General features: G+C 34.1%; 1 protein-coding gene across 1 annotated transcript in view; it reads left to right on the top strand.

Annotated features, from left to right (window-relative positions):
• Positions 1-14,146, top strand: part of LOC118205807 (uncharacterized) — a 425,653-nt gene that overhangs the window by 181,704 nt on the left and 229,803 nt on the right. The window contains exons 9-10 of the mRNA XM_085825092.1: positions 2,804-2,884; positions 9,177-9,343. Coding sequence (XP_085681218.1) covers positions 2,804-2,884; positions 9,177-9,343 — 248 coding nt within the window. The remainder of the gene's footprint in view (positions 1-2,803; positions 2,885-9,176; positions 9,344-14,146) is intronic.

Below are 14,146 nucleotides of genomic sequence, written 5' to 3'. Positions count from 1 at the left end.
TTTTTGATCCAATGGGATGGTTAGCGCCAACAATAATATACGCGAAAATATTATTACAAGAGTTATGGAACTTACAGCTTGGTTGGGATGAACTCGTTGATAAGAGAATAAGTAGGAAATGGAAGCGTTTCTATCTAGAATTGCCCTTTCTTTCAAGCTTACAATTTCCGAGGTATGTCTTGAGTCCGAAGGCAGTAGTGATAGATATCCATGCTTTCTGCGACGCTTCAGAAAAGGCTTATTGTGCAGTCATCTATCTCCGTACAATCGACCTTGATTCGTCAGTCAAAGTCAGCCTTCTGACATCGAAAACCAGAGTAGCGCCCTTAAAAACCCAGTCTCTTCCGAGACTAGAGTTGTGTGCTGCGTTACTTTTAACAAACCTCTTACATGCAGTATTATCATGCATAGAACTGCCTTTTAACAATATTTACGCATGGACCGACTCGCGGGTTACATTGGCATGGGTTTCGTCCGAACCTCGCCGTTGGCTACCTTTTGTGGCAAATCGAGTTGCAAAAATCCAGGAAACTGTTCCAAATATTCAATGGAATTATGTTGCTGGGAAGAAAATCCTGCAGACTGTGGGACCAGAGGTTTTATTCCATCAGAATTCCTACAATGTGAGTTATGGATGAAGGGACCGCAGTGGTAAAACGAATCCGTACTTCATGTACAGCAAAATTCAAGTGTAGAATTAGAGGGTGAAGTTATGTTGAAGGAATTGAAAAAGAGTTTCAGTTCACATATTTCCAAATTTGAAGAGCCTAGTGTGTTTTTAAGATTTTCATCATGGTTAAAGTTATGTCGAGTGTTAGCGTGGTGTTTAAGATTTAGAAATAATTGTAGTAAGTTACCTACAGAGCGTATAAAGGGTTATTTATCTACTGAAGAATTCTGTGAAGTTACTTCTATGATTATTAGGATTGTGCAAAGAGCCGAATTTCCAGAAGAATTATTCTGTTTAGAATCTGGTAAACCCTTGAAGACGTCAAGTAAATTACTGTCTTTAAGTCCTTTCTTGGATTCCGCGGGAGTAATGCGTGTAGGCGGAAGGCTCAGAAACTCTGCAGTTTCAAATAATCAGAAACATCCTATGATTTTACCTAAGAATCGCAATGTTACGCGTTTAATTATTAAGCATTATCATGACACGTATCTTCACGCAGGTACGCAGCTACTCACTTCTGTCATACGACATAGATTTTGGATTGTGAATGCTAGAGATATTATAAGAAAGTGTATAAACCAATGTGTTATCTGCCGTAGAGTTAGAGCGCAAACTGCAACTCAGCTAATGGCAGATTTACCCGCTTCAAGAGTTACTCAAAGTAGAGCTTTTTCTCGTGTAGGGATTGATTTAGCAGGACCATTTAACGTAAAATATCGTCCGGGTAGAGGAGTCAAAATCTTTAAGTGTTACGTATGTCTATTTATTTGTTTTACTACAAGAGCAATACACTTAGAATTAGTTGGAGATCTTTCAACAAAATCATTCCTCGCGACACTTAAGCGGTTTATAGCTCGTAGAGGCAAACCGTGTGAAATTCAGTGATTGTGCAACGAATTTTATAGGAGCTAATAAAGAATTAAGGAAAGCCTTTTCTATTGTTCAACGTGATGAACAGCTACAGGGTTATATTTCTTCAGAAAATATTAAATGGTTATTTAATCCTCCCTCTGCCCCTCATTTTGGAGGGCTTTGGGAAGCGGGTATCAAGTCTATGAAACATCACTTAAAAAGATGTTTAGGAACACTTATTTTAACATACGAGGAATTTTTGACATTAATAACCCAAATTGAATCCTGTCTTAATTCTATTCCTTTAGTACCAGCTTCAAGTGATTGTAGCGACTTGGAGGCGATAACACCAGGACACTTTTTAACCGGAGCGGCTTTAAGCGCTATTCCAGAATCTAACCAAATTCAAGAAACCATGAGCTGCAGTGACCGTTGGAGGAACGTGCAAAGGTTATTTCAACATTTCTGGAATCGTTGGAGCAGTGAGTATTTATCTAGATTGCAGCAGAGACTCAAGTGGTGCAAGGTACAACAAGACCTGAAGATTGGTGATATGGTTCTTATTAAGAACGAAAATCTACCTCCGCTACGTTGGAAATTAGGTAGAATTATTAAAGTGTATCCCGGTCTGGATGAGAAAGTTCGAGTGGTGAGTTTACGCACGTCTAATGGTGAAATAAAACGACCTATAGCAAAGCTATGCGCTTTGTCATTTAATTCTTGATTTAGAGACTTTAATTTTTATTTTTCAGGTTTATGCAGTTCAACAGTTTAAATTTATTGTTTGAACCCTCTTGGGACTTCAAGGCTGGGGGTATGTTCGATGTTATGCAAATTGTATTTCTTTCTTTGTACCGAGGAGCGGCGCAGACGTAAATTTGTTAGGTTTTTAAAGCTCTCGTTTAGAGCTTTGAGGTTGCTGTGAATTACTGGAGTTTCAACTAGGCGGAGGTTCTTCTGAGTTTGTGTTGGTAAGACGCCACTGAAGTCGGAGTTTGTGTGGTCTTCGCCGTTCCTCAACTAACTTACTATTTGAAAGTCAATAAAGAAGTTTCGGTCAACGTTAGGAGTCTGAGGTTTTTTGGGTTCTATACTGAAGTAATATCAAGTCAATTTACAGTCCACTATATTTAAACAACGGAACGTACACCATATTTAAAGGAAACATAATCATCAGAGGAATAGGTATAGCTCGTTTTATTGAATTTTATAAAATATTAATCTTTTTATATGTAAATGAATATTAGAAACACTATATTATGTTATTTTCTATATTTCCAGCGATTTCTCAAGAAATATCAGTTCAGAAATGCGCAAACAGCAGATCTGTGGCAGGAGCTTTCAAATGAATGCGGGTATCAGGTATGTAAATCATCAATATGTTTACCATAACACTTTTATAAATAATTTTAGTGATCAGAATTTCATTTGAAATATATAAAGCAGCAGTTTGAAAACGAGGCTACTTAGATGAAGTAAAATATGATTCTGTTATCTATCAATTAAGTAACTGAAATGTGAGCTTTGTCACTGATGCCAGATCCCAAGATTACATTTCCAGGCGGTAGTTTTAGAGCCTGAATTATTATTTTGTTTCTTTAGGAGAGTGTGGCTACATTATTTGTTGAATAGTTGAATAGTATGTATACTGCAAGCGAAAGAAACCCATATTTTCTGAATAACTTTGTTGTATGCTACGAGACGTGAGTATAAATCGCGATAAATCTTCGATTGCTGCAAATTCTTGCTCTAAAATAAAAACTCAGTACAGTACTCATTGCTTTCTAAGACATAAAAGGAATCGTGAAGAAAAAATTATTGCTACCGCCAACAAACCCAGTGCAATGAAATGTATTTATAATGAAAAGAATGGAGAAATGAGTCTTGTCCCTTCTCAGTCGCGGATTCAAAGATAGAAAGTGTAAATCTATTGGACAGATCATCGAACAGCTACAGCCTTATGCTTAGAAATAAGAAATGGCTTAGATCGTTTTATCTTGTTGTGACAAAACACGCGAAGGTTATGTGTTAAGATGCCTTCGTGGAGAATTTTCCAAAGGAAATTGGCTCTCGTACCTAATTTACTGATGGAGAAAATCACGGAACTGCCCATGTAACCAACCCTTTCACCTGGAATTAAAGCTAAGTCCAACTAACAGAGTTCAGTTAATTTACCACTCTGCAACTGATTGTCTACAAAGTGAGAAATGGTGAAGAAATTTAATTTGCAAACAACTGCTGTTGTCGCTTGATAGTTTTTTTTACTTAGCAAATCGAAAACCAAGTAGCCAATGAATGCATTTGGAATGTCGTCAAGTTTGTCTTACCAGCCCTGACAAAAAAAGAATGGAAATGGATCAGGACCAAAACTGGCAGCTGTTAATCACAAAGGTAGACTAAACTCTGCCATTACCTTACAAACTCTTCTCAAGAAAGGTATTCAAGCGGTGGACAAAAAGTAAAGTTTAACTGGATGCAAGGAATGTTCACGTCTGAACTTCTTTCCCATGTACAATGCGCCAAAAAATAAAAAAAAAAAAAAAGGGGGAGACAGTTTTATATCTCCCGTTCTACTGGGCTGATTGACAAAATTTAACGTGTGTTTTTATGTCTCGAAAGCGCGACTTAGGATATGTATTAGAGTTATGTATAGCATTGTGCTAATATAGGTATTTTGACACAAAATCAAACTTTTCTGAAATGGTATGCCAATTCGTTTTCCTATTTCGATTCTAAGACTCAAATTATGGGAAACTGCCAAGTTTTGTAAAACTCGCGGGTGTAGTTTTTAAAAAATTAGCTCTAAAATTTTAGCTCCTCAATGTTTATTGAATTTGGTATGTATTTGTTAATATCACTTTTCTTTATTAAACTTATTTTACTCTTCCTTTAACTTTTCAAAATTTAAGTTCGTTCCAAATAAAATTCGCCCATTTTTTATGATTTATTTTCTTAATTCGTATTTTTAAATGATTTTTATACGTTTTTCGAAAAAAAAATTTAATTATAACCTATAAAATTAACATCATCTTAAAGTAGATGTATTTCTAGGCACACCTGCAAAACATTAGAACTTTCTATTCAAAATTTTCTGATATATAAATGACATATTAGCGCATTTTGGAATTTCGCTATAAACGATAATAACGCCAAATGTGGTTTACGCACTTTGTTAAAATTATTTGAAAGTATGAATGTCTTTTTTCCGGCTCCGTCTACAATGAAAAAAGGAAAGGAAAATAGGTTGCTATAAATTAAGTTCTCCAATTGAATTATTCTTGGCGCAACTTTTAAAAAATGCACCACATTTTGAATTTCTCCTTAAATTTCGAACCAAATTTTACAAAATTTAATATTTAGGCATAATTTGAGTCTTAGAATCGAAATATAGAAATGGCATGTCGTTTCAGAAAAAAGTCCGATTTTGTGTCAAAATACCTATATTAAACAGTGCTATATATAAATCTAATATATATCCTCAGTCGCGCTTTCGATACATGAAAGAGGCAATTTGAATTTCGTCAATCGGCCCAGTAGAATGGGAGATATAGAACTGTCCTCCCCTTTTTTGCCCTTAGTGTAGCATATGAAACACAGTTGTAAAACCATAAATTTATAGGCATCATTTTAGCCAAAAAATAATCCTTAACGTTCTTTAATTTTGCATACGTTTAATACGAAAATAAATTATCTTAATAACTCTATTTTTATTGTAATAATAATTTTAAATATTTTTAACTACTTTCATTTACTTACTTGTATATGGTCCATATTTATTAGAAAAATTGCGACAATCGTACATGAATACTTTTCCTTTACTGTTTTGGCTGATATCTCTGAAGTGACCAGTTAGAAGGTCGAAGCATGAAAACGCAATCATGGAAATTAAGTCCGATATGAATTTCTGCTTTTAAAAGGTTAACTAGCATTCTTGTATCTCTTTATCAATACTTCTCTTCACTTCAAGCAAAACTGTTTACAGAATTAAGAGAGAAGTTACTGAAAGTCCCAAGCTGTCATCGCATGAATCAGAATCAATAATTTACCACAAGGTCAGTCTGATTTCCAGATTACTGTGTACTAACTTTTCTTAATACCAGCTAATCTTTAATTCAATATTGCGTTTGAAAATACTGGATCTCTTTTATAGATACAGCCCTAGTACTTTTTACATATTTCAAACCATGTTTGTATAAAATTGAAATATCGGCATTATTTTTTTTTCACCTTTCTTGAAACTACGGTCGCTATTCTAAATCTGTAACTCATACGATATTAACTTCTACTGAAACACTTTTGCCTATAAATTACACTTACCTTGCGAACTACTTTAGTTGCAATGAAGTTATTATGTAAAGCTATTAGATATTTATTTGGAACCGGAAATACGAAACATGAACTATGCCCTTCCCAGGATTAGAACACCAGATCTTGTTACTACTACTAGCTGGACTGCTACCAATTACACTACGTGAGCACGCATTAGAGAAAACGAAGATTCTTTACATTCTTCCCACTTAAATGATAGCTGCACTGAGGGGAACGACCGACCAAACTCAGATAGATACGAATTATCGTCCACCACAACTTTAGTCCTGCGCTGCTGCAGAATATTAGAATTTCTTGGAAGCTGGAAAATGTAAGAAATAAACTATACCCTCGTCGAAATTCGAACTCCGGATCTCCAGACTACTAGCTGCACGTGCTACAATCGGAAAATAAGTCACATAATAGTAGAAAACAACGAAAATTTTGCTATCTAGAGTCTAATATATGATTTCTGGAAAACAGTTCAATGTTCTAGTGTAATCATCAAACTTTGCTCAGGAGAGGATTGTCTATGTTAACTAAAGCCAAAGCTTATTAGTATTGTTAGCGTTCTTCCTAACTTGCATTTTCAACGTATGAAATTCATGTCTAAATGAAAGACATGGATATAAATTATTATCCAACATGTGAATTTCAAGCATTTTGATTTCCTTGTGTAAAGTAAAGTATTGTAATCGCGAAAACTTTATGGTATCGTATTTCAACAAAAATATCAATTTTGACAGCTGATGCATTTGGACGAATTTTTTGCGTTACATGTGTAAGTACGGACAGAAGACGGCCACCGCTTTTTTCTATAAAGGGACAGACAATTTTACATCCATGCTTTCTCCGGGATTCGAACGCGGGCCCTTTGGTATCGCAGTCAGGCTCCCCTAACCACTAACCTTACCTTGCTTGTATTTTCGCGGTCGTTGGTGTTAGTCGTATACTTCCAATTACGGAAGTGTTTTAAATGACGAAAATATTCATGTTATGTCAGGTAATGTCAAATTTTAAAAAAATAATAATTTTCGACAAATAATGAAATCTAACTTTTAATTCGATCTTCTGGTTCTATACTTATATTTTCTAACGTTTTATACTCGTTACGAAAAAATGAAAATACAGAAGTTTGACTCCCTTACGGGAAAAGTTGACTAGGATATTTAATTTCAAAATTTGCAGATTTTATAATTAAGTTAAAATAACTCTAGAAAATAAATTTAAATGAAGTGCAGCAAAACAGTGTGTGTAACTTAATTCGCGTACATGTGGTGTCCTTATCAGATTTTTTTTTAATATTTATCCAATAAAATTTCAGTAGATGCCAAACTTTTATATCTAATTATATGATTACACGTGCTCTGGTCATAGTACGTTTGTCCTATAAACCTAACAGACGTGAAAGGGATTATCGCCATGTCTGAGAAAAACGACATAAAGTGTTGAGATGATTAACTTTACCTTTTTTACTTCCTTGTACGAAGTAAGAAGGAAATATTGTAATCGCGAAAAATTTCAGGCATCATATTTCAACGTAAATATCTCTTTTCACCTCTATCGAATGCAATTTAACGATGTTTTTGCCAGACAGCTATACGTAAGGATATAATAAAGGACTCTTTTCACCCAAAAAATTATAAAACTGATTTAAAATGAATTCTGAAGAGAATTTTTCATGGCGTCTGTGCGTACGTACGTATGTATCTCGCATAACTCAAAAACGAGTAGCCTCAAAGCGTTGAAATTTTGTATATAGAACTGCTATAACATGTAGATGTGCTCCTCGTATATTGGTTCCAATCGGTCGCACCAAAAGTATATAAATATTTGTATATATATATATATATATCCACTTTGTTAGTCGGCTCAGTGATCTCAGTTCCTTTATCCTTATATGTTTGTAAATTGTACATTGTTTTCTTTAAAAATCATTGAATTATGCTGTTCTTATCTTCCGGTTAAGGTTTTTATGCCTTTAGTAAATCTGCATGTAATATTTATAGAATTATCAACAATTTAAAAGTTGTTTAAGTGCGGCTAAGCCTAATTATTTTTGCCATGCGGCTATGTTTGTTTACATTTGAAACCTAGCAGAATAGCAGATTTGTTGTCAATCTAGAGAAACTAAGTTTTACAACAATAAAGATAACGCCTTCTTTTATTATTGCGAATTAAATCATGCTTAACCCATTCTGGAATTTATTCGAGAAAATAAGTGTTTAAGATTTACTTCGTAATTTTTAATATAGATAGTTTGAGTTTTTGTGTATTTTTGCCTTTTCCGAAGTGAGAACTGAATTAATTGAATGAGAAATACTGAATCGTCTGTGAAAAAGTTTCTTTTTTTTTGTTTTCTTTCCTTAATTTCTTTTATACATCGTTTTAGATTTATTATAGTATTCGAATAGAACATGGGGCAATGATTAGGTAATTCTTCAAATGATATAAATTTATATGCATTCTGAGTTATAATATGAACGAAATGTAACGCTGTTAAGTGAAACTATCGCCAGAATGTCGCTATGGTAAACAAATATAGTAAATTTAAAGAGTGCATTTATTCTATTGTGGTTTATGCGCTATCGACGAAGTAGATTTAATTCAATCCAATAAGTTTAAATGAAATGCAAGAAAAATGCATATAATTTAATATTCCTTACAAAGAAGTCATGGGGTGTACACATCAAACTTTTTATTTAAACAGAATTTAGAACAAAAGGGCTATCTCTTGTGTTACAATATAATTATATTTCGTGGCGGTACAAATACATCGAACAGTCCTGTTTAAATCAAACGCTGAACTGTTGTCAGGGGCTACACAATTAAATACTACAAGAAGCTCCCTCACTAATTCTACCGGAGCTTCAGATTAAAAGTTTCGGAAGCGAGAAAACACAAAACCAAATAATTACAAGTAGAAGGAAACTAGCAACCTAGCTCACACTCAGTGCCAGAAACACGCTCTGTCTCAAATCCCAAAACATCAGTTTAAATACTTACTAATAATTTGCATTCTGGTGAGGAATTCGGGGAGGAGAAGTTATAGTAAAGGCTGAAATCAAAATAACTAATTAATTAGCATAAGATTCCCTACAAATTGATTAGATGTAGTTCTGACTCTAGCATTATTTCTATTGTGTTTCTATTTAAGATTAATTCATATAAAGTAATAACTATAATAAATAGTAATTTAATACGAAAAACCTTTAGCGGAAAATTAATTACTTGTATGTTTTCTTATATTTATTAAAAACTGTAATTTACATTAATGAAGCTAATTTTCATTAAAATTAATTTTTCGTGTGTTTTTTTCATAATAATTAATCGTTATTTTTCTTAGGGAAACCATACCATTGCCAGTATCATGAAAACTTGGACAGAACAAATGGGTTTTCCGTATATTGATATAGGAAGGAGTGCTGAAAATTCTTCAGTTTTTGTTGCAAAACAGAAAAGATTTGTAAAAAATGAGGCACTTTATCGCCAAAAAATGAACTCTTCAAAAGAGTAAGTCTTATCACTACTAAATGATTATGCTATGATACTGTTGTAAATTCTTATTGCCGCCATTAACATGACTCGGCAAATTATAGTTACTTATGTGTTATTTTTTGGCGAGTTTTATTTGAAATGTGAAGTATACGAGCAGCAAAGAATTATGGTAATGCTGTAAAATTTTATTACTGTCATTTACACAATTTAGAAGTTACGGTCATTTGTTTTTTTATCTTATATTTATTAAAATTTTACTCGAGAAGTGAAAAATACATAAAATTTATAGCGTTTTTGATAATCTGAAGCATATCATCACTGGAAACTGTATGATTTTTATTTTGATAATGAGAGGCCGATGTTCATTCTGTTTTACAGGCTAATTTAGAAAAGAGTAGAAATAACAAGAACGTCCCATAAAATTATATTTTACGAGAGGCATAAGCGAACTTTATCTGATTAGTTGCAATTTGAGGAAAAGTATGACCTAATAGTTATTACTGAAGTTCTTAAGGAAATTCAGTGCGACGAAGTAAAAAATATATAAGAAGCACATTTTTATGAATTAAAAATATGATTTAATTAATTTGGAACTGACTGTTTTAGCTAAGCATTAGTTTAACATTGAAAACTCAAAATAACATTTTATACCGCTTAAAAATCTATATAAAATCAATTGTTATAGTAAAGATATCAGGCTAGGCACTTCCTATTTTTAGATAATTTTAACATCTTTATTCATCACTAATTCTATTGTAATTTGAACTACTATCCACTCCATTAGTTGATGTTTGTTCAACATCGATACTATTAAAATCTGCGCGTGTCTATCTGTTTGTTTGTGGCATCTTTTCCTCCAGAACAGCAGGGAGTTTAGTTTCGAAAGAAGTACCTTCTGGATTTCAAAAATCCGTGGGAAGCCGTTTCGACCATTCTCATCTTCGTACGACTTTAATAAGCCGCGATATAAATTAAAATCTCTAAACGCTAATTTTCGCTCTCATTTTTCTGAGTGGCAACTGTCTCGCGCGCAAGAGATAAAATCTGCTCTATTTCGAAAAGTGTTGCCACTGCTCGCTTTCAAATCGTAGACTTTGTTAATAAAAAAATTTGTAAGTTTTACCAAATATGAAATAAAAATAGCATTGCCAAACATTAAATATATTATTATAATATAAGGTTATATTCTGACGTTGAAAAAAGCAAAGATTGTATGTCGAGAAGTTTTTGTTAATGTCAGCATTTTAAATAAATAACTGCTGTTGGCAACTTTTTTGTTTCAGGTTAGGATAATTGACACGATATGTTATTATTACCACATTAATTCTTTTATTGATATTGATAAAAAGTTGCTATATTACATTCAATTTAAATCATTATGTCATACGTATACGTATTAACCCGATGGGTCCAAATTTTTTATTTCTTGGTAAATTAAAATTAATTATTAATTAGTCGTAAAATTATTTAGGAATTGGTTATTTCTTGGAAGGACTGAACTGATTTCATTCATGTTGAAATGTTTTTATGCATTTTCATTTCAGGTGTACATAGAACTTACAAATTTTTTTTAGCCACAGCCGCTAGTAATTTTTAAAATATATTCAATTAATTTTCAACATATTTGTAATTCTATGAGTGAAGTGGTACATTTGCTACTGCCACTATAAAAGCGTTAAAGTACACTCACTTCCAAAAGTTAAGCACGAAGATGTAAAATGCAAAAAAAAAAAAAAATCAACAAATACTGCTTTGATTGTCACAAATTCGGCAGGAAAGTAGCATATATATTTATGCATAAAACAAAATCAATAATTATTATATACAGAAATGAAAACGATATTAAATTTTTGTAAGTTATCAGATAATGACATACTGGAGACTTAAACAGAATTATGTATAAAGTGAAAATAAACAGCATAAAATAAAACAAAAGGGACGTTAATAGGATATAGCCCCCCCCCTCATCTGTATACAAAGTTTACACCTTGTGACCATGCTTTCAATTAGGTGGTCAACCACCGCAGAATTAAGCAATCGCCATTCTTCTTGTAGAGCAGTTTCCAGCTCAATAAGAGTGAAGGTGAGAAACGGGAAAATACAACACGGCGGAGAGCATCCCAAAGATTTTCAATGGGATTAAGGTCGGGCGAATATGCTGGCCATGCCATATGCGCAATCTCTTCACTCTAATGAAATCCCTGTCCTAATGAATGTCATCCTAATGAAATCCCTGTCCACACCATAATGCTTAGGCCTAGGAATGTGTGATGTGTGTTCGTTGTTCACGCCATATACTTACACGCTTGTCATCTGGCTCCAGAGCAAATCTTGACTCATCAGTAAACATGACATTGCTCCAGTCAGACACATTCCAATTGACATGTTCCCAGCACCACTGTAATCGTGCCCCTCTTGATTGGACGGATAGAGGAGCACAAACTCGAGGTACCCGGGCGCACAGTCCACTCACATGTAATCTTCAGCATACAGTAGCTGCAGATACCGCCTTACCATTGGACGCTGTAACCATAGATGTCACACGTGTGGAGGTCGCTCTGCGATTCCGCTTGGCTACAATAGCAATATATTGATCTTCCGCAGGGGTTGTAACCCTTGGGCGACCAGCTACGGGCCTTCGGACAACTGTCTGTGTGGTTTGGAACTGTTTCCATAAACGTGAAATTACAGAATGATGAACGCCGAAGAAAAGAGCAACATCTGTGATCGACTGTCCTGCTTGAATGCGTCCACAGCAAGCCAGCGCTCATAATCTTCCATTCGTCTTCTGGAAGTCCTAGAAACACGTATGTCTTGAAAACAAATTGTACGAAACACCTTCTATCAGAATTACAATCAACTTCTGTAACCCTTCGTAAAGCTGGCTTCTTATAAGACTGCCTTTTTTGCATATTTCTTGACATGAAAGCGCGATTGACTGTTACCTAACATATTTGCATACTTCCATCTACCTCTGCAGCGAATTGCATCCTCTTCAATTCTGATTGGCTTCCGGAAATTAGCGTTTTCCTCTCCGTGCTTAACTTTTGGAAATGAGTGTACATTGTTGAGTACAGTGGAAACTGATGCCTCCAGTTCATCCAAATTTTCTTCTGTATACTTCCTTCTTTTTTGCAATCCCAGAAAAATAAAATCGCAGTGAATTAGATCCAAGCTTCGAGGGGCTGTTTCTGCGCACAACGCTCGGCAATTCATTTACCTGTATCATATAATTAATAATGGAAGTCATCTGCAAGATTTGTAGTGACGATGTATTTTCACATTTTGTGAACGATGCGCTTCATATTCTGAGACTAGCCGTATGACCATTTGCCACACCTACAGATTGGCAGACTTAACGCATACAAATAGCCCGTTTACAGCTCAGGTCTCATTCTTTGTGGTATTCTGCACTGGAAATAAGCCAAAACGAAGTATTTCTTAAAACATATATCTCCCAAAAGCAATCTAGGATGAATCAGAAACAATAGTTTCCAATGCGATGAATAATTTCCTTAAATCTTTTTCAAGACGAATGTAAAAGTATTAAATTATTTAAAGAAATACTCTAAAATGTTAGAGCTTATGTGAAATTAAAAACTATGATAAACAAAAAGTCAAGAAACAGAATGTATACAACTCTTATTTAAACAAAACTAGCTAATAATTAAATAAGTTGATGTCTTTAAATAAATCAAAATAGGAAGCGACTCTTCAGACATTCTGTATATAGCCGTTAGATGAGTATATATATTTGTTATAAGTATGCAGTATATAAGCGTACTGAGAGCTATTAGAAAATAACTAAGTCCTCCATTCTCTGACGTATCGAATAAAGCTATAAATTAAAACGACCAGCCAGCATACCTGTGTACTGTTCAAGGTTCAACTCTTGTTTCAGTCCCCAATGATCAATCTCGAATAACTTTCTTAATGTGTTGATAGTGAAGTAAACGCATCAAATGCATAGATAGAAATAACTATTTTGACTGCATATTGTTGATGTTCTGTATATAGCCGTCAAATAAGTATATGTATTTGTTATAAGTATACAGTATATAAGCGTACTGAGGGCTATTAGAAAATAACTAATAAGTTATTTTCTAATAGCCCTCAGTACAGAACACCTACAGGAAGTTTTCTGTAGGTGTTAGTAGATTAGTTTTGTAGTCAAGAGCACCTACAGAACTAATTTTTTTACTGCTCAATGATGTCTCTTAGGTTGTTTTTGGTGACTCTCGTTTTCGGATATATTACTTGCAAACTTAAAAGTTGATCAGTTGAGTGCGTTGACGCCACACACATCCTTTTCTCTTGCCTTTACGTTTTTCTTTACCATTTTTTTCTTCGCCTTATTGAATCATATTAGCCAATCTGCGATGTCGTTGCTAACACTAGAAATAATAACTAAAGTAATAATAAATAATACACTAATGTTGTGAAAATTTCAATACTATGAAGGAATTATACAAGTTGAACCAAACTTAGAGAAACTTAAAATGAGGTAAGATATGCAAATGATTAGAATTACAAAGCGATTGCGCATACGTGGAATAAGAACCGCCTGCTGACTTGTTTAATGTATATAAAGGACTGTACAGTTGCTTTGAAATCTGTTTACCGTCCTCTGTCTGCGGTGAACGTTTAATTAGTGAATATGCCTCGTCAACAGCGGAAGTTGCCATACCAACAATAATGAAATTCGAACGGGACCGCATCGTCGGTATGCGAGAGGGTGTACTTTTGTATTTATCAATCATAGCCCGCACGCAACGTAGTGCCACGACAGTAATGCGTGCTTGGAAGAAATGGATAGAA

Source organism: Stegodyphus dumicola, chromosome 1 (genome assembly GCF_044657685.1).
Source record: "Stegodyphus dumicola isolate Sdum_Otavi_A_Nest chromosome 1, ASM4465768v1".
In the NCBI taxonomy this organism is placed as follows: Eukaryota; Metazoa; Arthropoda; class Arachnida; order Araneae; family Eresidae; genus Stegodyphus; species Stegodyphus dumicola.
The sequence above is the reverse complement of the archived record's forward strand: the minus strand, read 5'-3'. Positions and strand labels throughout refer to the sequence as shown.